The sequence below is a fragment of the Agelaius tricolor genome, unplaced genomic scaffold (assembly GCF_023055355.1).
Source record: "Agelaius tricolor isolate 1412-34295 unplaced genomic scaffold, bAgeTri1.0.p SCAF_18, whole genome shotgun sequence".
Taxonomy (NCBI): Eukaryota; Metazoa; Chordata; class Aves; order Passeriformes; family Icteridae; genus Agelaius; species Agelaius tricolor.
This window is the reverse complement of record NW_027269278.1, coordinates 9524014-9551596: the sequence shown is the minus strand read 5'-3', so window position 1 is coordinate 9551596 and position 27583 is coordinate 9524014. Positions and strand designations below refer to the sequence as shown.

Sequence of the window (27583 nt, the reverse complement as noted above, 5' to 3'; positions counted from 1 at the left end):
TCCTGCTCCTCACCAGAGAGCTGCAAGCTGGGTGCGGCCCCCGTGCCCCCAGGAGTTCAAATCTTTTGACTCAGACACCGCAGGAGAAACAAAGCTCTCCAAAGCCTAAGCACCAGCTTTGTATTACAGACAAAGCTCAACTGCTCTCACAAAGAGTTGATGTTGGCAAGCACCACTAGGCTAAGTGTAAAGTAAACTGAACCTTTAGGGTTCACTCGTTATTTGATTGCAAATCAGGCAAACAAGTAATTGTTAGACTTTCTAACCCTAAGAACCAAATAAGCCAGATCCAAGGGCAGAGTTTCGCTAGATGCTAACATTAGCAAGGATGTCAGCTGACATCCTCCTCCCCAAAACTAAGATCATATATGATGATGATGAACAGGGCACCTTGAAAGACTTAAGACTGCTTCACAAAAATTAAAGAAGATGGCATCAATGGTTTAATTATCTGTGCACCTCCAGTCACACCGACACAACTGACAGCTTGGTTTCATAATCAACAGAAAAACCACTCTGAATCCACCCTTTTTCTGAACAGGACAATCTTGCCCTTTCCTCTTCTCTCACATTCCCACTCCTTCTGCCAACACTAACTCTTGTGCAAGAGCAGGACAAATCAACATTAGGGATCTGATCCAGGTGAAAACTAATCCAACAAGAAAGCAAAAGCAACAGTGTGTAAGCACAGGGGCAAGAGTAACAGAAACCCACATTTCCATTAGCACAGAGACAGTGCCAGGTCAGCCTAAGCCACATTACCCACTAGCTGCCACTGACCCACTCCCTGGTACTGTTACTTAAAAAAAATAACAAGATCTCAAAAAGATGGTCTTTGTGGACTTCAGAGATCTGGATGACAGGCATGACAAGTCCCAAGCACAGCACAGGGAATGGAGGTTGGAGAAAACCCCCAGAGCTGGGGATGGAGCAGCACAGAAGAGAGGCAGCCATTAGGCCAGACAGACTGGCTTAGGAGAGTAGGTGAAACTGCACCCTCATTATTCTCTGGTTCTGCAATTACCAAACTTCAAGGCAAACCAAATATGCATATGAATGATGGAGCAGGTAGAGGTAGATTTTATAAAGGATTATTAGTGTTTGTGAATTGTCCATTCACCTCAAGGGGCTATTCCCAAATAAAAAGGAGCAGTCCTTGCCATAGCCCAGAACAAGGGCTTTGAGGAGCTGGAGATGCTTATTCATCTCCGTGGGTGTTCTCGCCCACCCTCTTCTCCCCAGGGCTGCAGTCTCCCAACAATAGCTCCAGAGGTAAGAGGTGCTCATTCATCTCAGTGGGTGTTCTCACCTACCCTCTCCTTTCCCTAGCCTGCTACCACAAAAGGACTTTCAAGCTTAAGAGATGGATCCAGCATCTCCTTCCTGATGTGCATTTTCTGTGCTTCTCTGTGACCATGCAGGGCCATGCAGGAGGCTCTGGACACCTGTCCACCCACCCAAACACAGCCACGGCAGCATCCTTGTGTGAGACTGCAGAAAGACAAAGTCCACTTGTTGAATCTGTTCAACAATGGCCAATGGAAGAACATGTTGGACTTTTTTTATTTAAGGCTGCATCTAAAATATGAGGGATACGGGTACAGACACACACACAAAATTCTAAGAGAAGCTGTGGCATCCGAAGACTGAAATAGAAATAAACCATAATTTAAGAATATTTTAACAAAGTGCCCCTCCTACCCTTTCATTTTACACAAATAAAAACCACATGGATCAAAATAACTGTTAATCCACGGAGAACTGCACAAAAATTTAAAGTGCAACTATTCACTAATTAATTACACAGAAGAACTATGCACAAACAAGAATGCACTAAACTATCCACAACTGAACACGAGAATACACAGCACTGACACGCGTTATATCAGAACGCAAAGAGGCACAGAAGGGACACAGTGAGGCTCCCCAGGCACCCGATGTGCAGGTCAGAGAAGGCATCCGCTACTGAGGTGCGTCAGGGAACACATCCATGGGCTGTCCGCACACATCCAGATGCCCCACGCCAATGGGAACATGCTCTAAGCAAACAGCCCCGCACACAGAGCAGCCCCACGCACGGAGCCGCGGCTGCTGAAGGGAAGGAACAATTCCCGGCCGCAGGCTGGAGACAGGAGGGCCCAGCCCCACCTGGAGCGGCCGAGGGGACAAAGGGGCGGCACAGCTCGCTCCGCCTCGGCCGCAGCCGGGGACACGGCGCCGGGAGTGGCCTCGGTGTCCCGTGTCCCGTGCGGGGGGCACGGACAGGGCCCGGCCCGGGGCACGGCCGGGCGGGGACAGCGGGGAAGGCGGCGATGGCGCAGCTCCGCTCGCACGGCCCCGCGGGGCCCGGGCACCACACCCTGGGGCGAACAGATCGCGGGATCGCCCTCAGCGGCGGGGAGGGAGCGGAGAGGGGAGAGCAGAGCCCCGCTCCGCTCCGCTCCCCTCCCCCGCCGGCCGCGGCTCCATCTTGCCCGCCTGCCGCCTCCCGCCGCCTCCCACCGCGCGGAGCAGGGGCCGGGGCCCGCGGGCCCGACCCGCACCTACCTGAGAGGCTCGGGGCGGCGGCGGCGGCGGCGGGCGGAGCGGCCGCCTCCCCACACCGCGCCGGGCGGCTGCAGGGAGGGGACGGGCGCAGGGGAGGGAGGGAGGGAGCGGCGCTGCGGCGGGCGCGGGCGGCGGGGCGGGCGGGGCGCGCTCCCGAGCGGGGCCGCGCCACGGGGGCGCGCGCGGGGCGGGGCCAGCCAGGCCCCTCCCGCCGCCGAGGGTCGGGGCCGCGCGGCCGCCGCCATTTTGTGGGGCGGGCGGGCAGAGGTGGGGCCGGTGAGGGCACAGAGGTGTCCTGAGTGCTTGAGGCACCGTGCGTGGCCCTGTACATCCCTAGAGCGGGTAAATATTAGTGGTGCTTCCATCGCTGCCGTCTGGATAGAGGAGTGTGGTATCTTCTGTGTCACAAGTACACACACACACAGGCTCACTTGGGTTGGAATGCACTCTAGGGTCACCGGACCCAGCCCGTGACCAACACCACCGTCACACTGACCATGGCACCGAGTGCCACCTCCAGTCTTTACTCAAACACCTCCAGGGGCGGTGACTCCATCACCTCCACTCCACCAAACGCTGCAGTCCATTATGGAATAGTCCAATGTTAGAAGGATGTATGACATGAGTTCTCTGCAGTGGAACAGCTGCCGTTCCCAGCATAGCTCACACAGGGCATGGACCATCTCTGGGACTGTTGGTTATTAAATACTTTGCTTTGTTTCATCCATCTGTGTTCTGAAGAGTTCAGTCTTGCAGTAGCACTTCCTTATAAACACAATTTCACACCTGCAAGCAGGAACAGCAGCTGCAGGAATTGCAACTTCAGATGTTTACAAAAAGATCCCATAGAAACATTTTAAGTGCCCAGCACATTTCACCATCCAACCTTTTGCCCGCTTGGTGGAGGGCTGTGACCAACGTATTTTTTAATGCACATTTGTTAATAACAGATTCCTGCCCTTCATGAGCACCCTTGGTCCAGGGTCTGAGTGACCACATTGGTCCTTAAATTACTGACACACAAAATATTGTGTATTATTCAGATGATGTTTTAGATAATAAAAGCAAAAAAGACCAGAAAACAAACCTGTAGCTTTCATAAATGGTTAATTCTGCTTTTAAAAATATTTTCCCCTCCTGCTGTTGTTTGAGGAGCAGACTGCTGTACTCCAACACTAAGATATTCCATTTCTACAATACTTGGAGCTCTTCAGGCCGAAAATTGCTGTGAAACATCCTGCCAAGATGATGATTCGTATTCTCTCCATTTCTTCCTAATGCATGCAGGAATCCTCACTTGCAATATAAGAAAGCAGCAGGGAAAAACAGCATTTATTTAGCTTAATTTAGCAAATGATTCAGTTTATTTACAAAGCTCATCTTTCTGCTGTTCAAACGCCTGTTGGAAATGCCAATGAAAAATGGTTCCATTTGATACGTTTTCAGTGTCCTGTTATTTGCAATATTTTAATCTGGAAGGTGATGAAGTCAGGCTGGGCTTATCCTCCTGGTTTCTGCAGAAATTTTGTTCTCAACACAGAAGCCATCAGGCCCTGGAGGAGTGGCAGTGCAGTGTGAGGCAGTGAAAGGCTCCATCCCGAGCTGTGAAGCTGGAACCCAGCTGCTGTCGAGGCTGTTGCTGGCAGAGCAGAGCAGGATCCAATTGTCTGACCTGGAAGTGACCATGGCTCTGTGATGGCCAGGTTGGTGTCACTGCCCCGCACCAAACTCCAGGCAAACCCACACCAGCTGAGCCAGCTCAAATTGTCATCTGGTAGCAACAGGGCCTGGTCCCCTCCCGTGAAACTGCTGATAACAACATGGACCAAACACTGATAAACTACTCTGCCACTCTTCTTTTGTCACAGCTCCCAGGGCCTGAAGCACTCTGGCTGTGAATCTGCTTCCTTTTCTTCCTCTAAAGGACTGACTCATTAGCAGTACCAAATAACTGCAATTATTATCTGTAAGATAATGATGCAATGAAATGTTGAGCCTTCCCACATCCAAACCACAAAATGCCATTCTCCTCCTCTCTCAGTGGAGATTTTGCCAAAGGATGCACATTTTAAAGGAGAGGAAGGGTCTCAAAGCACAAGTTCCTTCTTCTGCCAATACAGGAGCTTCTCCTCCGTCCTGGGCTCCAGAGCATGCTGAGCAAACAGGGAGAAGTCAGTATGGGAATGGCCACGGCCTCCTGTCTATTTAACTGTGAATTATCAGAGCTGGGCATTTCTACAAATTCACTTCCTCGCTAACATGCACAGGCAGAGGAAATGTAGGTTTTAATGAAAATCCTTAATCTTAACTCTGAGTGTAACATTTTCCTTGCTTGGCCATTCATTTCAGAAGAGTTGCCATGGGGTATTTATTATTTTGAGAAATGTTTGTGATGATGAACTTCATACTTAAAATGGCCAAAGTACAAAATAACTTAATCATATGCTCACTCTGCAGTAGGTTATTAATAATTTCTTAGCTCACTAGAACAACTTAGATCTGAGATGTTAATTAATTTACCTCTGCTTATGCTGGTCAGCTTAACAATCTTGTATCTCTCAGTTTGACTAAAGAAAAATATTTAAATCTGTTTCAGATGAAAAGTCTCAGAGAACCAATGTTTGGGTGCCCATCACTCAGACTAATGGTCATTTATTTAAAAACAATTGTTTCCACTGTAGCTAAAACTATGAAAACAAATCTTCCTGCCTAGCATTGTATAAACATTGTACAAAATGTACATTTTGGGACAAATTTGAACCCAGCTGTGCCCCTTTTATTTTTGCATTTTTAGGTTGCTCTCTGCCTCCACTCCCCCATACAGCCAGCCACAGTTAGCTGGAAGCCAGAATTTATTCTGCAAACGCCCAGGCTCTAAGAACACAAACTTGTTTAAGCTGAGACCATATTTGGAAGAGATCTGGGTCAAGGAAAATAATCAAAGTGCAGTGCATTCCTGGAGCATCACGTGAGGAGGCCACGGCACGCACAAGGCCCAGAACTAATGCTCAGGGAGGACCCTCAGTGCCCCCCTGCCACTGCTGCTCACCCTGAGCACCACCTCAGCAAACTGGGGCAAAGCCAGGCCCTTGGAAATGAGGGGTTCAGCAGCACACCACCAACAGCATCAGGAGCATGGCAGAAAGTTCAAAACTAATCCAGGCCAGCTCCACAGGCTCCATCCTCACAGCCACAGGTACCTGGCTGCAACCCTGCCACTACTTTGGCTGAAGTCATGACCATTTCCTACAACTGTAAACATGCCTGAAGGACTGAAACACCAAAGTGTTCTCTTGCTCCCTGAAATTCCAGCATTCTTTTTACTTATTTTAGGAAGATCCCAAATCCAGCCCCTGCTGTTTGTTTTATATTTGGCTGCCACAATTGCAGAATTTCAGGAAAACTTTGCTTAACAAGTTTTTTTTTCTTCCACTTGGAAGACTTGAGTATGAAAACCTCCTACAGATGGTACTTTTAGCCTCTGAATATTTTATTTAATTAGCAGCCAAATGCACATTAACTAAATTGCAGTGCTTCAATTGTACAAGTAAAATCTCAAGCAGCCAGCACAGAGAACAGCTACAGAACGTGCTGGCTGTGATCAACACTCACTGCCCAGGTTTATGTTTATAACATAAAGTCAGCATGCAAAATAGGCCTTGAGCTGCCTATTTTAAACAAAAGGTGGCACCATGAACCATATAGTTCAGGGAGTATAACATTCTGAACTGTGATAGCACACATTTTTTTATCTTGCTGTTAATTTTTTTCCCCCACTCAAAATACTGGATTTAGTCTCTCCTGTTTTCATGACTTGGGCATTAATCCTTCACAGGAGTGGTGGTGGGGGGTTATTGCTGTTTGAATCTCTGGTGGGTCACTTGCATGGAGAATGGGGGAGTTGGGCTGGGAACAGGGGTCTCACCCTGCCTCCCCTCCCTGCTGTGAGCCTGCTGCACAGTGACACCACCACATTATGTGACATGCAAGAAAAAGGTAATTCATGATCCACTGTCAAATCTCCACTTTTATCACTTATCCACGCAAAAACAGCACTGCTCACTCACTGAGAGCATAAAGGCAACCTTGAAAGCTGGTACCATTATCACCTGAGCAGGTAACAGAGCAAGCTCTGCTTATGTGTATTTAAAAGGAAAAAACCAAAAAATCAGCATCCCTGTGCTCTTCCCACAGCTGGCAATGTGAATCTGATTCCAGGGCAGATTCCCTGGAAAGCAGCCAATCATGATGTTTATCAAGATCTTGTCTAGATCCACAGATACCCTAGTGAAGAACTACATAGAGCTTTTCATTATTGAATTCTATCTTTTCCAAAGTATTATTCTCATCCTGTTTCCATTGTTTATTTTCCTGTGTATTTGTAAATTTGAGAGTTTCTTTTGCCCCAACTTTTATGCATTTTGCTCCTGTTTTCACATATCCAAACACCTTCACTGTGACTTTCTTAACTGAGTCTGGGCTGTGTGGCATTGCATTTCCAGCACAAAAACAAAAGTACAAGCTGCTGTTCACATCATCCTTCTCCAAACAGCATGAGGTTAACTGTCATAGGAAAAACCACAGAAGCAGTGCAAATGCAGAAAACAGAGGAGCTATTCAGAAAGACAGTTTCTGAAAAATATACATTGAAATTGCTTTTATTTTTGCTGGAATTAAAAAAACATAAGAATATTGACATTGCATTTAAAACCCCCAGGAAGTTAAAGATTATACATTTTTGTATCTCTGAAACCCAATAAAAGTGTCTCCATCATGCCTTTTTTAGGAGATATCAGTGTGTGAACATTTTGAACCAAGACTTTTAAACACATGTCAGGCTGTCCAAACTCTGCAGTGCTCTTCATTAAATACACAAAATGTGTCATTTTTGGGAAGGAACACTGTCCAAAAGTTAGACAATTCAACAAAGATTTTCTAGGAAAGACATCAAACCCCAGTTCTTAAGGGAAGAAAAACATGTATTTAAATGTAATCACAGACTTTAGTTTGGGATTTCTGTTTTAGGTTTTGAGAAGTGTTACTGTGTGTGCTGCTCTCTCTGCTCCACTCCATGGATTAATATTGGCAAGTACTACATTAGGAGTGTACTTATCCTAAAAGTGGACTGTTAAGCTGGTACAGTCACTCCTTTGCTTCTTCCCTGAACTGCAAATAAAGTACACTGACAGGGTAACACACAGTTGTATGCAAACACAAAGAGTCACTTAAATTACCTGAAGTTTGGAAAGAAAAGTTGTGAATTTATACAGCCATGATGCAGATTGTATGATTTGTCTTCAGCAGGGTTAAAGCAGTATATACACAGCTGGTTTAAAATGACACATTTCCTCTCAGTGTGTCAGGTAAGAACAGCTTTCTATCAAAGTCCTTTTCAAAGTCATCATCTTGAGAGTCTTGCAGATGCTAGGATGAAACAATTGAGATTGCTACTGCTTTGGCTCCAGACAAGCAGACAGAAGTTAACTGCTTAGGAGTAGAGTCCCTCATGAATCCTACTGGTTATGGGGATGAGAGCTCAAAAACATTGGTCATGCCTGTCCCAGTAGCTTATTGACTGCAATGATAGTATTTGTGGAATTCTTTCATAAATATCATTATACATTTTTACTTAAAGCCATGTCCTAACAGTAATAAAGATGATAATCCTGGGGGAATAATCACATTAAATGTATATATAAGAACAATATAAAAGAGTGACAAAGTTTTATTTCATTACAAAAGAGGTTTCTCTTTTCTTTTTCTGGGAATTCCTTTTTAAACTAAAACAAGCTTTCATTCTTATGTCACCAAATGAGGGGGAAAAAAAAAATCAAATCCTAAAATTCTGATGTGTAGAAAAAACCAGGAAAACTATTGTCATACTACAAAACATTTCACTTTACAACAACCCCAAAGAATTACCTAATACCTGGATGATACAGAAAAACGGGGACATGAGAAGGATAAAATTCTCTACTCTGATCAATGCAAGACTCTCTGATCTTAGGGGACATTTGTCCAGGGAATGAATGGGTGTGAAACCAGCCAGAGAGATGCTATGGATCAGGAGAAAAATCCTGCCTTTATTTTGGTGTTTTAGAATTTTTCCAGTAGAAACTGATGTGTGAACCATTTCAACAATATGAAGCAGGTACATTCTAACAATTTCCAACACAAATCCCAACACTTTCATTTTACTTAACATTATACTGTCTGTCAAAAAAAAGTCAGTTTATTTCATATTCTTTATGATGAAAAGTGTATAAACTGCACTTTCAAATTAAATCATGTTCCACCAAAACTGGTCTGGCTTTAAGACTGATAACTTTAGTGGAGAGAATTAAGATGCTTCAGCAAGTATCAATTTTCTGTTAAAAAAATGTCCGCAAGATGAAATAAAAAATTTTCTTAATTTACAATAAGCAGTGTAAACAGCAAAAACAACAGAAGCCACAAAGTTTCACGCACCAGCTGCTAGCAGACAAATAACTCCAAATGCTCATAAAACTTTGTATCTTCCTTTGTTGGTTGGTTGGTAAGAATTTTGCTGCAAATAAAGAAGAGGATAACCAGTTAAAAGTGAAGATGGATAAATGAATTGCAGTAAAACCCCACTAGGTTATTAGCTGGCTATGTTGTAAAGCTACAGCAAACCAGATCTTTCAACACAGAAAATATCAAAATGAGGGGAATAATCCTCTCCCCTGCCTGATGGTGTTGAAATTAGGAAATTTATTGGGACCCAGCTCTTTGAGGGGTCTCCATCCAAAAAGCTCTGTCAATGTGTTATCTCCATCTGCTGGCTGATAGCAGCCATGTTCTGGCTTATTAACCAGTGCCACGGATTTTCAGGCTGTTCAGTGGTTTTGAGATCTATAGGTGCCAGTCCCTGATATTAATAAAACCTTATGCCAGAGCATCAACATTTGCAGAAGTCAATCTCCAAGCATGCATTAAGGCACTTTCCCTCTGCATTGTGGATATTGCACTCACCAATCTGATGAGCTCCTCTTTTATAAGTCGTGTGATTTCTGCCTTTGCTTTCTGTACAGCAAGTTCATTGGCACCTGAAGATAAAAATATGTATTATAATCTTAAATACTTTCTGTATATGAAACCTACAGCATAAAAACTGCTGTCTACTTTCAGAAGCACAGTAAAATTTGCTCATATCCTCAGCTATTTGCTGAAGAACACTCTATTGCACAGAATGCCAAAGCTAAACTGTGTTCTCTTTTAAGGAAGACAGCAGTCATAAATTATACTGTTCAGATATATGTAGGACTTGAGGTTTCTTGGGAAAAAATCAACAATCACAACATTTGCCAAGTTTTTGTTGTAGTAGTTGATGCAATTTCTTATACCTTTAACAGCCTAAACAGAATTCTATTTTCTTCCTTATTTCACGGTGGCACAGACCTCTTTGTGCTAATTGTTCTTCCTCTGTTCTTTTCCTCTCCCCCAAACTGATTTCATACATTAGCTGTTGTTCTGTGGCAGGTGAGGAGAAGCCTCTCTGTGATCCCCATGGATCATTTGATAAGTGTATAAAGACAAACAAGTGTTTTTCAGTAATTGCAAAGTAACTGCAGTGAGTCTCTAACTCAAGTGTCCAAACACTGACTACAGAAATTCCATGTCTAATTACAAAACTAGACTGATAGCATTAATAGAAACATTTATAAAAAGAATACATACTTTCTATAGCCAAATAAATCTTTCGTTCTCCTTCCTTGGGTTCTTTGCCTGGAGGGAAGTAAGTTCCCCTGATTGTAATGGCAGCTTCTGAATATTCACTGATTCTCTGCAGTGCTTCTTTGGAGGTAACTTTCCATCTGGCAGTCTGCAAGGTGAAGGATATGAGAGGATCAACAAGGAGAAAGGCACCACACAAAATGGCAATCCATTAGTTCTGCCAGCATGGGCAGAAGCTCAAAGAGAAATACAGGCAATTTGTACTTGATACTGTGAAATGTAAATCCTCAAAATAATAGATGAGTTAGATCTGAGCAGCAATATTCTGAATGGCAGAAATACTCAGGTACTAAAAAAAGGGCAAAGAGTTGTATCAGTCATGGCAGTAAAGCCTTTGCAAAAAACACCAGACAGTGTCAGAGATTTGGATATTAGAGAAATGAGTAGAGGATGAAGAGATTTTTATCTGATAACAAATACTTGTTTTTCTGATACTCTCTGGAACAAGTCCAAAGCGTTGCATTTATATAACCTGAGAAGTAATCACAGTTAATGTAGCAATTTCAATTAGGTATGATCAGATTAGAGACATAGTATTTTACTGGTCTAAGTATGAAGAGAAGTTTTGTTAAATGATGGTCATTTATACTTGATTATAGCAAAATGGTTACTTGCCTGTGGGAAGTCATTGATCTCTAATTCTTCTTCATATCTCTTGAAGGATTCATTCTGTCCTCCATCCTGTTTCTCTTCCTCCTGCTTCTCTATGGGTACATAATTGAGCTTGGCATTGATTTTTTCAGCCAGTTGCTCTGCAATGGTCTTGGCAGACACAGTAGGAGCTTGAATGGTGCCTCCTCTCAGGATAGCATTTGTGGCCTGCTGCATCACATCCTGTAAAAGCACAGGTCCATACTAAGAACAAGGGAGCCAAAAAAGTCCTATATAAACCAATAAGGGTTTCATTAAAGCTCTCTATGTAATGTAATTGTCTACGTAACAAATACATTCTCCAGACTTCTGCTCTTCCTTCCTTCCTCTCAACAACTCCCTTCACACCTGCAAAGAAAAGATCTTAGTGGTCTTTTGTATTTTCAGCTTAAAATACCTTTGGATATTCCAGAACAATTATGCTCAATCTAAACAAATTGTACATCACATGTACATCCCATGCTTCAGCAGAGAAAGATGTTCTGCAACTCTGCCAAAGCTGACACAACTAATTGTGTAATGTTATCAGTAATAAATTAACTCTTTGCCAGGGCAGACAAAGCATTTATGGTTCTAAAATAAGTCTTATAAACAAATCAGCTCACTTACAAATCCTATATAAGTGAGTTAGCCCAGGCTAAATGAGATAAACCATGCAGTATGTTACTAGCATGCAGAAACACTAAATCAAATGGCAACCACAGAACAAAGAACTGAATAGCCTTTATTAAAAAAGAGTAAAATTGGTCTGTAAAGAGCCTGACCTTAAAGTGGAAGGGAACCATGACTTGTGCCTCTGCTCCAAGATTCTTCTGGGCATTGATTCTCAAAGCCAATCTTTTAGCAATTTCCAATTTTTCTGCATTCCCAGCTGATGGTGTAGGAGCATTTGATGTTCCTGGTGCTGCCATGTCCTTTACTCTTTTCTTTGAATTGAACATGCTTTCAATTTGTTCATCAATCTAAAGAAAAGAACAATTATTTGATCACTGCATTTACCACTATATAATCTTGTCATCATAAAGAAACACTAAGGGGCATTTAGTTTACATGTTCTTAAAGAAATTAATCTTGTATAAATTGTACAAGCCTGCCCAAAACTACAGCTCAACAAAAGATGATCTAATAATCAGGAAAAAGTCTGAACACAGTGTTTACCTGTAAGGTCACAAAAAGGATCCAGTATTAAGAAAGGAATTTAGTAAGATTTAAAATAGAAAATGCTACCATGAATGTCTTTAAAACATTTCAAATAAAAATGTGTTTGCAACTGAGGACCATTGTTCTATATCATTTATGCAAGATTAATATCCCAAATAATTTATGTGACATTTACATAACTACAAACATCAAGTGTAAAATACCAGTAAGTCAAAAAGAGACACTGAAAATCTTCCTAAATCTTGATCTTCATAGCTGTATCTCTATATTTGAAGAATACATGCAGTCAGTAACAAAGGTCACAGAGTAATAGAAATCCATGCACTCTGCAATGTATTATGCAATCTACTGGGTTAGAAAATCAAATGTATTGCAAAAATCCATAAGCAACTTAAATCCTATTCCCAAGTGCTTACATCAACAGCTGTATCTTCATCATCTGAATCTTGCAAGCCAAGAGCTGCCTTTTGTAGCTTCTTTCTTTCGTTAGCCAAAGCCTGTTCTGTTTCATCGAATTTAAAACCTTTGCCAGAGAATCCACTGCTTTTTTTAATCAACTTTCCCTCCTGAAAACAAAAACATTATCATAGTTAGGAGTTTCAAGTCCTAGTTCTCATAGTCATAAAATAACTCTAAGATTATACAAATAATTTTGAAATTATTTAAAAAGCAAATCCTAGCACATTCATAAAGTGCTTCAAATTTAAAAGCTGCATTTCACAATGAAATGTAATTAAAAAAACCTATGTTAATTCAGCAGAGACAGTACCCTATTGGGGTTTTCTGTAAGTATACATTTTAAATGCTTTTCAAATGCAGTAAAAACCCCCTCCGTTTTTTTATATTAGAAAAACTCCAAAGTCATTCTTCTCAGCATGAGTGAGATCCTCTGATGGTGAGAACTCTAGAAATAATCATATTAATTCTGTGAAAGGGCTTCATTATCTTGTATGTGAATTTTGTTAAAAGCCAAAGTGCCTCTCATACCATAGGTACTTATTACATATCCAAGTGACAATATTAAATTCTTAAGAACAGTTCTTTAATGACATTCAAGATCCCAGTCCTGAGGTCACACTGAGCCAAGCACACACGTGTTCCCAGAGAGGTGACCCATGCATGTACACTGGATGCATGCCTGAACATGCATTAAACCTGGACCAAGCCCCCTACAGAAGACAGAATTACTTACAGCCTTCTGTTGCTCTTTGAAGTCAGCCCAGAGCTTCTCCAAATCAGGAGGAATTGGATTCCCAGACAATTCCAAAGCCTTAATGATATCACCAGCATAACGTGCCTGATCCTCAGTAATGAATGTATATGCATACCCCTGGTCAAAATTCATTTAAGAGACAATTAGGAAAAAGCTCTAAAGACATTATCTCTAAATTTATTGAAGTACCTTTGCACGCATGCTGATTTCTAGTCAATGAAAGTAACCATGACAGTCATGCAATAACTCCTTTTTAGTGGAAGTGTAGAATGAATAATGTGATTTCCCAGGAAGCTGATACAGAGGTAATCATCCAAAGATAGTAAACACTGAAATCTCTCCTTCCAACCAGTGTTGTCATGGTTCAAAATTTGAAAAATTAAAATATTTTCAATTTAGTAGGGCACATTTCCAACAGTGCAAAACACTCAAACTTTCAGCCACAAATGGGATTTAAAAGAACACTCAGACATCAGAAGAACACGTATCTTCCAAATTTCAGATTGCTGAAGTTCAGAACATACTAAAAACACTCTTCCCACCAACAATACAAACTAGTCCCTCTGTAGCTATCCCTTGGAATAACTTCATCAAACAGTAAAGAAGGGGGAAATGCCAGTGATAAGCACACCTGCCAAGTGTGGTTATTGAGTACATGGGTGTACATACTTTATTGCCAGCTCGGCCAGTGCGGCCGGCTCGGTGCACGTAGTCCTCATAGTGGTTGGGACAGCTGTAATTGACCACCAGCATCAGCTGCTTCACATCCAAGCCCCTGGCTGCTACAGATGTGGCCACCAGAAGTTTGCAGGTTCCATTCTTGAAGTCATTAATGATGCTGTCTCTGTCATACTGATCAATACCTGCAAGACAAACCAGTTAATTATAAAGCTCTGCTTTAAGCCACGAGAATTTGTACACAGGTCAAAATACCCTCAAACTTCAAACAACCAAAACCACAAGCAAATCAAACTTCAACACTTTCACACTTTTGAAGGCAAAATACATTAGCCAAAATAACCTCTATTATTTAGAATAACCTCTAATTTTTCAACTACCATAAGATGTTTTCCCCACACCAAGATCCTCAAAACGTTTTTTTTTAATATCATTTTCTCTTTTGTACTTCAGCTGAGACCTCATCTGGACACTTTGTCTGTTCTCTAAAGGCAACAGAAATCTCAGAAGAACAAGAATACTTTTCCCTCTTCCATTGCTGCACTCCTGCTGAACAGTGATTTTGTAGTTACTGATTTTATATAACACACTCCAAAAAATACCATAAGCTTTAAGATACACTGGGATGGACAGCATTGTAAAGAGATTATTCTCCTCTTGCTACTTCCATTCTATTACTACTTGATAGAAGAAAAGTAGAGCAGCAAGTGCTGTTACTGTGGAATATCAAATAAAAATATCATATGATACTCCCCATGGCACTCACTACTCTGCAATAATGAGTAGTCAGCAATATTCCCTGGGAGGTGTTAACTCTAAGTAACAGTCCTCTGGCACAGATACAAGATTTGGCATCTGATGACATCTCAGAGAGAACAATGAAGAGTAATTACACAAAACTATCATATCTATTTCAAATTAAGAGACAATTATCCTCCCCAATTACAAAGCAAAACCTGCTTATGAAGAAGTAATAAAATTGGTACTATACAAGAACTAAGTGATTTTTAACTACTGGATACCAAGATCCTAGCTGGGAGTTGTTAATATAAGTCCTTAAATTTGCAGATTACCTCCATGGAGAGACAAGCAAGGATAAGAGGCCCTCATTAAATCTTTCAACAACCCATCAGCGTGTTCTTGCTTATCTACAAATATGATAACAGATCCTTTCTCCTGATAATGTCCCAGTAGCTCCAGTAACTTCAGAAATTTGTTCTCCTCTTCTATGACAATCTGGAAAAAGACATACAAAAGAGTATAATTTGTATCTTGAGTCATTAAGCAAATCCAGAGTGTATAAAAGTAAAAATCATGAACAGGAGATGAGTTTTTCAGGCTGTTTCCACAGCCAGTGGTAAAACAGCTGTTGAGCTTAGTGCTACGAACCAACTTTAAAAATCACACTGCATTTGCATATTAAGATGTTGATTTATTCTAAGTTCATTTTTAATAAGGCCACTAAGCTTCTAAACATAAAAGCTCTGTGGGCATATTGGTTTATATTCAACATTGCTGGGAACAATCCTTTGCAAGCAACTGAGAAGATGAGCGAGGCAGATGTATCATACTCACCACGTGCTGCTCCACATCAGAACAGACAACACTTCTGCCTCCAACCTGCACCTCTATGGGTTTGCTGAGGATCCTGCGAGCCAGGGCCTCCATAGCTCTGGGGAAAGTAGCAGAGAACATGACAGTCTGACGGTCAGGCCTGACGTTGTCTACAATGCGCATGACCTGTGGTGAGAGAACGTTCCCTGTTAACGTCCAACTGCTGCAACTCCATTTCACACTCATACAAAGCTGTCATTTCTAAAGTCAGGTGGTATCTGCACCTCCCAGACCACAAAACATTCTTTACAGATTTCCTCTAGGCACCAAGCTGCTGGCATTGGAAGACGGCAAAACTTGCTGGATTCAGAAGGAAGTTGCATGGCAATATGGAATCTGGCAGCAGCTCAGCAAAAATCCTAGGAAATGCAGCAGAAATCCTACAGCTCAAGAGACAAATAAAAGGAATTTTCCTAGTTTGGAGAACAGTACAGCCCATGACAACTGGAAGAGCCCTGGATGTCCAAAGCTCTCAACAAGTCAGCAGCAATTCCAACGTTTTGTTCTTATCTCTTGCCAAGAGATATCAAAGACTTTATAAACAGACTACTAATTCCAATAAACTACTAACACAACACCTGTATCAAGGAATTACACAGGGATACCACATGGCCACAAGTACTCAAAATGAGTGTGTAAAACACTCTGTGTATTAGAGAAAAATCAAACTTATATAGGAATTTATTGAAAGCAAAACAGAGAATCACAGAATGGTTTGGGTTGGAAAAGATTCTAAAGATCTTCCATTTCCAAGCCCTTGCCATGGGCAGGGATACCTTCCACTAGATGTGAGGATAATGTGATGTTATAATAATGTGATAATAGACAGGAGAAAAATAGAAATATTAGAGTCAGCTTAAACCGCTGTCCATATGCAGCACATCCTTTTGAACACCCACTGGCAGTGCAGTAATAATGCAGCATTGCAAAACCCTTGATGTGACAAACAGCCTCTTTTGGCACCACCCCCCATGTCATGAATTACCTGAGGCTCAAACCCCATGTCAAACATTCTGTCAGCTTCATCAAGTACAACGTACGTGACTCTACGGAGGTTTGTCACCCGACCTGTGAAAGGAGAGGAAAAAACACATGGGAAACAAAATCAAATGGAAATCTAGTTTCCCTTAGGAATATTTTTTTAAAATGTTATATAGTCTCACTATCTTCTAACAAAGACATTAATTAATTTTTTAAAAAATTCACTGAATGTGAATTTTAATGTTCACACTTTAATCACACATACATTCTGGGAAATGTGTAAGTATGCACAAGGCCCTTTTAGTTTGTCAAACTCTTCTCTTGCATACCATCATAGGGCCTGAAGAACCTGTAAAATTCAGAAAACTGCCCTCGCCAAAACACATCATAAAACTAAGACTGAGCTGAAGCAAGGAGCCACATCAGCCAGTATCTGACAGCGGCACCTAGAAAAGAACATATTAGAGATTACAGCGCATGTGTGGAAGGCAAAGCCCAGTGCTAACTGCTGCAGCCTCAGAAAATTCCTTTATACACAATCTGTAATGCTTCCTTGGAATTAAGGATAACTATATGAGGATAACCATACTAGTTCTAGATCACTGCTAATAATAGGCATAAAACAGAATAAGCAGTCTTTTAAAAATAACTATTATATAAAGATTAAAACCTACCCAGTAACACTACTGAATTTAAAAATCAAGAACCACCCCAAACTCTGGGACAGGTTGAAATAAAATAAGCAAGTTGTGTTTCTGTGAACATTTTGAAATCATCATGGACAGGATAACTAGCACCCTTCCCAAACAGTGAAGAGATTCCCCTTCATAAGAAGGATTTAACTCAAGGATTTAAAATCATACTCTCAAACAATATAAACACATTCAGTTCCACACAACTGTGGAGTAACCCTGCCAAATGCTCTCTGAATGGGAAAGATTTCTCACATTTTCTACAACTATCACTCAGACTTGTGCGTATCAAACTACAGAAGAATTTGGTCCTCTCAGCTTCAGCAAATCGTAGCTGAATCCTCAAATTATTTAAGACATTACGCGCTGCATTTTTTAAGATATGGAATTCAATACTAAGGAACAGAACAAGTATTCCTTATATCTACGTATCTATTTAACATCTTAACACTTTCATCCCCAAATAATAACTTTGTAAAATTACTTGGGAACAGCATTAATGTACCTACCTTTGACGATATAAGTCTTGGAAGCCCAGTTCTATATGTCTTGAAGGTACTTTTTTCACAGAAGTTAAATAATGTCAACAGTTTAGTAGAGGTTTTGATGTGGAATAATTTAATAATAAAACTTTATCTAATAAGCATGCAATGGTTACACTAGGACAAAACCTCTTAAAGCTGCAGTGGCTCAGTTTAATCAATCTGAATATCTGATATAAGGTCAGTTCTTTTACTTCTGAGCAGATATTTAGGGAGGGCTTCTTTGTCTGTTTTTTAAAGCCAACAGATAAAGGCAGAGTCAGATGCTCTTGTAAAACAGGGAACTGCTGAGCTACTCTAGCATGGATCAATGGGCAGACAAAATAAGCAACTGTTACATAACCTTTATCTCAGTGACTCCAACTTAAAAAATTTGGACCAGCACATTTCAAGTTTAGCAATGATAAACATTCTCAAAAACACTTCAAGAATGTAGTAATTCCTGTCCTCCCCAAAAATGTCAAATCAATATATGCTTAAACCTATTATTAGTGCTATATATTCTCAATAGCTATATAGTGCAGCCTGAAGAGATATAAGAAAATTCCATAAGACCATTTATCAAAATACATGATCTTCTGAATCTGTTAGAATTACACAACAAATGTAAAAATAATCTGCAAAGGAAAAGGTTTTCTACTCACCATTGTTAGCTGCTAACATGTCAATCATACGTCCAGGTGTGCAAACAATAATTTCAGCACCTCTTTTGAGTTCAGCTATCTGATTTCAAAACACAGTGAACAATCTATTAGTTTTTGCTTTGTGATTTCTTTCAGATTTTTTAAAACATATATCACCTTGCAAAAAGAAAACCACCTACACTGTAATGCATCTGTTCTACTAACATGAATTATGTAAAGATTTTAATTAGCAATTTCTTCAAGTCTTTGGAGAACTTTGCTTCCAAAAAGAGTAACCCCTGACAGTCAGAGTTACCACCACCTGGAGCAGTTTTAATGAGAATATGACTTCAATATGCTTAAGAGCCTGTAAGAAATGTCAGTGTTACATCAGGAACAAGTGATAGTAGACACATCATATTCTACCATAGATGGTCATTCCTGTTGTTTCCATAAATGGGTGGGGTGGAGGTGTGGAAAACCTTGAAATTAATTTTTAAGTTACTTCAAGATGCAATATTTGATAATGCAATAAAGCAAAGATATAATTTTCTGACTTTTGTTATCTTAAAAGGGAACTCTCAGAAGAATATAGTTTCCTAGTAACTTTCAAACTATTATATCCCATTAATAATTCAATTTTAATTTAATGCTCAGTACATACATAAAGACAAACAGTCTGAAATTTTTAAGGATCATATCTGAGACTTTCCAGGATCATTATTGTTTAAGGCTAAATTACATGCAAAGCTTTTTGCATTACTACCATTCCCACAGTGAAAATCCATAATGAAGATTGCAAATGTACCAGATAAATGGAAAAGAAAAGCAACTAACTTTGCTACAAAAGAAACACTGAATAATGAAGCCCAAGCACTCTTTGACAAGCCAGGCATGTGTTCTGCATACCTGTTCACTGATCCCTGTTCCTCCATAAACACAGACAACTCGAAGCCCAAGAGTCTTTGAGAATTTCTTGCACTCCTTGGTAATCTGCAAAGCCAACTCACGTGTAGGTGTCATAATGACAGCTGAAAAGCAAAACATTTCTCTCATACATTGCAATATAAGAGATGTTGTATTTTCCACAATAGAAATTAATCTTTTGTAATGATGTTTACAGCAATTCACTTCCTATTTTTAAGCATGTAATTTCAAGGAAAACATAACTGAGACATTATGAGGAAGGAGTAGAAATCTGGTCCAAGTGTAAAAATCAAGGCAGGAAGATCTTCCATATATGTGGACATGGGAGTGCTACTGAAACAACATGAGATGGCACAGTAATCACAAAACAACATTAAAGAGCATGGTGATCTTTAACTTAAAAACCACTTATCAATGGACATTAGTAAGCACTTCTCCCTATAACCACACAAAGAACTGAAATCCCATCTAAAGCATATATTTGATGTTATATTTATTTAAATAGTAACTTTGAAAATAAAATCTTTTTACCTATGGGACCTTCTCCTTCTTCTAATGCTCTCTGATCCATAATGTGTCTGAACATGGGCAACAGAAATGCAATAGTTTTTCCACTTCCTGTTTTAGCAATGCCAATCAAATCCCGTCCGTTCATAATTGCTGGGATAGCCTGGGTTTGAATTGGAGTTGGCTTTTCATAGCCATGTCTTCAAGAGGGAAAAAAATATTTTAAGAACAAAATAGAATTTGATAGATGTGAAGCATGAAGTTATGCTAAATTTTTTTTACATATTCATATTTACATATATATATAGATATATCAGTGCCCTTCAAAAAATACAGATCAAAATGAGCAGCAAAAGCATGATACAAATGGCAGAGAATAGATAATAACAATAATTCAACACAGAGTGATAAACACTCTGATGACTATAAATGTAACATTTACACGGACATGTGGCATTCATTATGCAGCAAAGTAAAAGGTCCTTCTCAAGGACACAGGACAGAACACAGCGAGCAAAATCAAGAATGATACAGTTCATAAAGTGCTTGCTTACTTTTTGAGGGCGGTGAGAATCTTCATGGAAATACCACATTGTACCCAGGTTTTTATTGGTTTGGGACAGCCTTTTCCCTTGACTGTAATTCCCTCCAGCTCCAGCCTGTACACATTGACCTCTGAAATAGAGTTTATCTTTTAACAGAGTCAAACTTGAAACTTTTCTACTATTGTGATCAAAAAATTCTTGCTTTGTTCCTTAACATGAAGTACTATTTTTATCACTACCAGAAAAAGAGCTTTTTGCTTGTTACACATAAACACAGGAGTTGGGTTGAAAGGATTCAGCTTAATTTTCCAATTAAAGCATCATACATAATTATAGTAAATTATCAACAATAGAGATGCAACCGATTTAACATTTTTTCGATAGCAAGTTGCTCCAGATGTTTTTTACATTGCAAAGCATTTGCTGTTCCTTAGCACAATGAAATCCACCCTTCTTTTCTTCAATAGTACCCAAGGTGTTCTGGTTGTATTTGTCTTTACCTTCTTGAGTCATTTTAGCTAGCTCTGGTACTTCAACATAGAAGTTCTTCCTGAAAGGTTCATATTCTATCTTTCCATGATCCACTGGTTCTAGCAGCTTTCTCTGCTTGGTCTGATAGCCAGTCAGGGCAGTCTGAAGGTCAACTTCCTCCTCTTCTGAGGAATACTGCAGAGATCACAATTTTTGTGTGCATTAGGATTATTGAATTATGAAGGTGTTTGGCTTTTGTCATTTACAGCAAAACTATTCAGAAGCAACAGGTACTTCTTACTGTATTAGAGATGAAACTGAAGACCTGCTCTTAACTTATGAGTCCCAATTGTTCTTTCCCCTAATGCTTTCATGTTTCTCCCAAACCTTAACTGTCACCATGTTCTGTGTCACTTTCACAGCTTTACCAATGCCAGCTACCAGCCCTGTCATTCAGAAATAATCACTGCCACACCAAAGAAACAGTAAGAGGAAATGAAGAGAAAGCAGCCAGCCAGCAGACTGGCATCACATTGCAGTCACAGCTCTGACAGATGTCCCCAGCTCAGCTTTCAGGGAGCACCACAAGCACTGGAACTGCAGTCACAGAGCATGGCCTGAAGTGGCTGAGCTTCAGAGCCTGCAGGGTGTTGAGTCTGTGACACAGGCAAGGCTGACCCTCCACAGCCTCCTGAGCAGCAAAATACCCACACCCTTTACAGCTCTTCAGGCCAAACACCACACACAGCCACAGGAAGCAAGACTGGCACTTTGCCTGTTCATAAGAGAAATACAAAACATTGTCATTACCTCCATTGCATCTTGGTCATTCTCCATGAGCTCCCCTTTCTTCTTTTCTGACTCAGCAGATGCCTTTTTGGTTGTCACCACAGTTACCACTTTGGTAACAGTTGGTCCAGTTTTCTATTAAAAAATGTTTAAAAAATGAATGCACTATTGTATAAACAAAACCCACCCTGTAAAAAACCATACAGAACATTTGTACTTCTGGATTTATGCTGAGCAAATTATTTCCTACTTCCCTTAGTGAAATTTTATCAGAATAATGCTTGATAAACAGTTTCATAAAAACACCAGGAAACTATAGTTAAAGCAAACATGCATTAAGTGCATATAATCTGTGCTTTTTTGCACTTTCCCCCATTTTCCCCAAGCCATTTTGCTATTAAAACACAATGTTATCTCTGTCTTTTAAAAGCAAGAAATATTTAACAAGTGATTTTACCTTTTCACTCCCACCTCCACCTTTCACACTTCTCATATTGAACTTCTTGACCTCTTCTTTTACTTCTTCCATATAAGCATCTAAAGGATCTAACTCCTCATCTTCAACCTCATTGCCTTCTTTTTCTCCTTCTGCAGTTTCCTCTTCATCATCTAACAAGAGTCAAAAAAATCGGGATGAAAGACAGGGAAAGACAGAAGTCCTTACATGTTTCAAATTACTGTCCACCCAAATAACTACAGCCCATTATATTACTATATAATTTTTCCTCATACTAATCTCTCCAGTTGGTTTATCAAAAATCTATCTTAAACCATCTGACACCATGACCTGATTTAGGCTTTTTTATTTTACGGTTCACATTCTGAAGAGTAATTAGATGCTTTAAAGATATTGTAATAAAAATATTACTAGGAATAGAAGTATTCTGTTATACATAAAGAGTTTAAGTACCATCATCATCTTCTAAACTCCATTTTTTCCCCTGTTTCATCTCTTCAATTTCTTTTTTCAGCTCTCCTATATTTTCCATTGCCTTCTTGCGTTGTTCTTCCCTCCATTTCTCCACTCTTTCTTTTCGTTTTCTCATTTCTTCTTCTAGTTTATTCTGATCAAAATTCTATGACAAAAACCCACCAAAAAGTGAAAATTAATGGCCATTGGCTTTATTTATGCTTCTTGAAACAAATGTAACCATTGAGTGAGCAAGCTGTAGAAGACTGGACATCCACAAACTTCCTGGTTTAAATTCTTTATCTTTTAAATTTACAAGTGTTAGAAGCCTCTACCTCAGTGGCCACAGCATTTGTGGTAGCATCTTTGTCTTTCTCTTCCTCTTTGTCATCTTTGTCCTTTTTCTTTTCTTTGGAAATGTCCACACCATCTGTCTTTTCTTTAGATCTTGATCTAAAAGGTAAGATCAAAGGTTTCTTACAACATTACAGCTTTTCTCAGGGGAAGGATACATATATGATGGACAGAAACAGAACTATAACCACCCTGTTATGTTTTCAAACACCTCACAAAACACACTGCTTCCCAGACAATCTTTCCATGTCATGGAATTGCTTCCTCTAACTACCAGTAATGTAGACTCTAACCCAATCCAGCAATTCAAATGCTTTTCTCATTTATTTGCACTCTTCATTTTTAGCTCTTACAATTGATACTCCAGTTGTTCTGTACTTTATTTTACAGCTCCTTGAAGTCAGCATTTAGAAAAGAGAACAAATTTCCTGTTTGTGGAATTTCTAGAGAAATGTAAAGTGATCTAGCAACTTGCCATGGAAGTGTGAGCATCTCCCTAAACACACTGTCCTGGCCGACAGACAAAAGCTCTTCTCCCTGGGAAAAGCTACTCATGTAATGCAAACATAACAGGCAGACTTGTACTGAATGTAAAAACCATTTATAACAGGTTTTATTGTACTGACTTGCTTCCAATTTAAAAGAAAGCATCTAAACCTAATTTGTGCTAGCTTATGACAATAAATATAAAATTCCCTTTAGTTAATTAAATATCATGAAGTTTTTTTCTAGTTTGGACTATTCTGATACAAAACATACACTTATTCCCAAAGCTTTTGTGATTCCAGCTTGTCATGATTTCTAGAGTGCCATCACTACTTATGCTGTATACAGACTGTTGCTATCATTTACAGACTTCCCACTCATTTTACAGCAGAGCCTGACTATATGCTGTTTTCAGTTACATCTGAAAACCTTACCAAGATATATTTAAAAGACAATGACCTGCAGGAAGCTTTTACACATTTCTAAAGCTAAGAACAGAAGAATACCTGTTTTCTGTTTTCCTGTTCTTGCTTGGACTGGAGGATCGAGAGCGTCTCCCTCTGCTCCTGCTCCGTGAGCGCCTCCTCTCTCGGCTCCGGGACCGTCTCCTCTCTCGGCTCCGTTCCCTTTCTCTACTCCTTGAACGTCTGACATGCAACAAAATTGTCCTTACTTAGGATATGCTCATAGCATAACTTATACTTTTATTGAGGAACAGGTTGTAAAAGGAACCCACTCTCGGGGTCTCTAGCTGGTCAGAGTAATTTTGAGATAAGTTAAAAAGTCTCTTTTCTCAGCCCGACACTTGAAGAAGGAGTCAAGGCTCTTCATTTCTCAGTCTCAAGGTTGTTTATTGTATCTTATCTATAAAATTCTTTCTCCTGACCTGCTGAGGTCTGCTCATCAAGACAGTCAGAGGCACTCTGCCTGCCCCTGGGGTGGTGTTATCTTTTTATACTAAAAACTACATGCACAATATTTACAATTACTTTCTAATACCTATCATCTACGTTAGTGAACTTCTACTCTAAACCAACCTAAAAGTGCCAACATCACAGCAGAAGATGGAGGCCAAGAAGAAGAAGGAGAAAGGCTGGACACATCCAGATTCTTCCATCTTGACCCCTGAACCCCCATTCTAAAAACTTCAAAAAAATCTATTTTTCACCTTGTGATAAATTCACTATCATTCTACTTAAACTTTCATGGCTTGAAATTCTTCATATAAAGGTTGGTAATTGTTTTTTTCTAAGGGCTAAATCAAAGGCACAGGGCTCTTGGGCTCTTTGCCAAGGTCTCTGAGCCCCCTGGGCAGGGTCTCGAGCCCTCCAGGGCAGCCAGAGGAATTTCCTGGGTTCCCACAGACCACTAAGAACTTACAAACTCCAGCACCAGCAAGCATTTAATTAGCAAAAAGCCCTAAGCATAGTGAAACCCATCACAGCCATCAGCAAAGTAACTAACTGGAGTGGGAGAACACCAACATTCAGCGGACAGGCACTTCCAGCTACTCTGACTGGAGCTGATGTCGTACCTTTGACGCTTCCTGTCCCTGGAGCGAGACCTTCTCTTGTCCCTGCTGCGTGACCTGTCCCGCCTGCGGTCCCGCTCGCGGCTCCTGGAGCGCCTGTCCTCGCGTTTCCTCTTGTCCGACGGGGAGCGGCTCCTGGAGCGGCTCCCGGAGCGGCCCCGGGACGCAGAGCGCTTCCGGTAATGCCTGCGTGGCACAGAGGGTGAGCACCACTACCATGTACAGCAAAAAATTACCTGAATTTCTTGGACTTTTTACATGTCTAAACTTTCGCAATCCTCTTGCCAAACTGATTAATATACATAGCATATGCAGAATATCCATAATATGCATATACACTCCTAGTGACACTGAAATTAGAAGGATTATTTGGTCATAATTTTCTTTTGGTTTTAGAGTACTATTATAAGCACACCATAAGAACACCAGAACATCAAGAACAATTTCCTTTCCAGAAATCCACAGATTTCCATTTTATATATAGGAAAAGCTGAAGGCTCTTTGAAGCTATCCCAAAATATGTCAAGCAAACAAAACTGCTCTTTGTTGCTTTTTATACAATAAATGTTTACCCATGTAAGGTAGGTGAATTATAGCTGTGCTCAATGGGAAAGCTGTCAGACTGGAATTAAAGAAACATAAACCCCTGAGGAAGTGACACAGCTGTGGTCAATGCCTTTACCATGCTGACATCAACAGAATTCTTTCATTTCAAACATCACAACAGAAGCTGTCAGAAGTCAGCAAGGCTTGAGGGGTGTGATGGAGATGCGGGTCTCCTTTACTCCTCTCATTAATGCTCTTATCCCATCCACACTTCTGTGGGGTAGAGCAGGGCCAGGAATTTCCTAGGAAACTCTTCAACTGAGTGTAGAAGTCACAGAGGGACCTTGACTGTGACCATTCCCTCTTCTTCCAATCCCAGATTTTCGGACACCAGGCCAGAATAATTCCTTTGTTCACTTTCCTGTGGCTCAGGACCCACAGACCCTTTCTCCTGACAAGCCCAGTAGTCATGCTTGAGAAGAAGGAAGAAGCAGACAAGGCAAGACTCTCAGCCCCCCACTCCTTGTTTCACTTCTATTGTAGTATTAAAATAGTTCAGCTCTAAAAATAGCAATATATTTATATCTAGTCTATGTTATGTTGTATATTTAGGCAGCACATGCACTTGGGAGTTAGTACAGTAGCACACACCCACATCCTGCCTATCAGCAGGACAACTAACTGCAAAGAACATTTGTCAGCATTGAGATTTTTAATGTCTTTTCCATCTCCATCACAAAATGCCATGGGATCTGCTCTATACTTCCTCTCTTTCTAACCTTTTCATTTTAGAGAACTACTTTTGTTTTTAAATTTTTTTCCTCTACAGTGTGCAATAAAGCCAAAAAGATGACTTCAGATTGCAGAAGCCCCAGTGTGAGGAACATTTCCTCACACCAACCCCAGCACATGCAGCCCCCACCCATCTCCACCCACCATTCACTCTCACCCTCTTAACCATTTCTTCACTTTTTAAACTTTAAACCCACTTTTAACATTATTTTTAGCTCAAACAGACGAACCCTGTCATTTTCAGCAGAGAAGCTACACTGTGACAAGCAACTGAGTCCTACTGGCTGGAGTGCCAGAGCTTGGCTTTCAATTCAGGAGGCTCTAAGGGTGTCCTGTACCACCCACTGCTGCCCCAGCTCATCAGGAACTAATTTAGATAGATCTGGGGGAGTGCCCAGCTCTGCACTAGGTCACTAATTTGAGCTTAAGGTGGTTGTTAAAATTTCAAGTAACCTGTCTCCCTCGGCGGAGATGGACCTGGGAGCTGGTACAGTGTAGTACAAGTGTATGTGGGGACTGAAGTGTCAGCTTTAGTATAAAAACCTGATTAAACTACGAGACAGAGGCATATGGCCGACAGCAGTAGCAAATTTAAACCGTGGAAGTGGTTTAAAGCCTGACAGGTGTGAGCAGCTCCGTATCATCTGGAGCACAGCTTTGGCCCGAGACACAGGCAGCACAAGGGCACGTTACCGCCGAGCTGGTTACAACCCCAATCGGGTCTTTACATCAGCTGGGAGAGGGCAAAATATACATAGTTCATAAACACAAAAGGCACAAGCAAGAACATCTAAACCAAGCTAACCCCCCTACGTGGCTAATTACGACATTTTGGAACATGCCCGAGAAGGCCGGAGGTGCTCCGGGAGCCCGGGGTCGGTGCCGGTGAGCCCCGGCAACTCGGGCCCACCCAGTGTTGGGACCCTCGGCCCCGGCCGGAGCCCCGAGTGCCCGGCCCTGCCCTCAGGGCCGGCTCCAGGCCCGGGCCCTGGCGCGGCGGCCTCAGCGCGCCCGACAGAGCCGGCCGAGATAGCCCGCGCCACCCTTTGTCCCCTTCACGGCCGCCTCACCGCGCCACCACCCCCGAGCGCGCCGCGATCCCCGAGCGCGCGAGGCAGTGGCGCCGCTCCCTCACCTGGACTCGCGGCCCATGGCGGCGGCGCTCCCGCTACACGGCGGCGGCCATTCCGCGCCCGAACGGCGAGAGCCCGGCGGGGAGCGCCGCCCCTTCCGGGCCGCGCCCCGCTCCAGCGCCCCCCGGCGGGCGG

General features: G+C 41.3%; 2 protein-coding genes across 6 annotated transcripts in view; both read right to left on the bottom strand.

Moving 5' to 3' along the window:
• The window catches only part of CUNH5orf24 (chromosome unknown C5orf24 homolog), a 12146-nt gene extending 9466 nt beyond the window's left edge, over nucleotides 1-2680 (bottom strand). For 2 of the 3 annotated variants that reach the window (XM_071443235.1, XM_071443237.1), the window contains exon 1: nucleotides 2548-2680. The gene's annotated coding sequence lies outside the window, so the exon portion shown is untranslated. Of the gene's footprint in view, nucleotides 1-1934; nucleotides 2072-2547 lie in introns of those variants that run through there. The other variant, XM_071443236.1, reaches the window with a different exon arrangement.
• Nucleotides 2548-27583, bottom strand: DDX46 (DEAD-box helicase 46). Of its 3 annotated transcripts, none has more exons than XM_071443233.1 (24): nucleotides 27451-27583; nucleotides 24981-25163; nucleotides 23953-24093; nucleotides 22942-23059; nucleotides 22607-22772; nucleotides 22154-22305; nucleotides 21718-21831; nucleotides 20937-21102; nucleotides 20446-20566; nucleotides 19916-20091; nucleotides 19367-19488; nucleotides 18479-18557; nucleotides 16605-16687; nucleotides 15581-15745; nucleotides 15079-15241; nucleotides 13997-14190; nucleotides 13307-13444; nucleotides 12531-12680; nucleotides 11718-11915; nucleotides 10918-11136; nucleotides 10246-10390; nucleotides 9541-9614; nucleotides 9016-9094; nucleotides 2548-3333 (listed from the first exon to the last, which is right to left on the bottom strand). In XM_071443233.1, the coding sequence occupies exons 1-23, from the start codon at nucleotides 27465-27467 to the stop codon at nucleotides 9047-9049; spliced, it is 3132 nt and encodes a 1043-aa protein (XP_071299334.1). In that variant the 5' UTR covers nucleotides 27468-27583; the 3' UTR covers nucleotides 2548-3333; nucleotides 9016-9046. The 3 variants fall into 3 exon arrangements, with proteins under 3 accessions (XP_071299334.1, XP_071299333.1, XP_071299332.1); XM_071443232.1 differs by lacking the exon at nucleotides 2548-3333 and adding an exon at nucleotides 7190-7971; XM_071443231.1 differs by lacking the exon at nucleotides 2548-3333 and having other exon boundaries at nucleotides 7190-9094.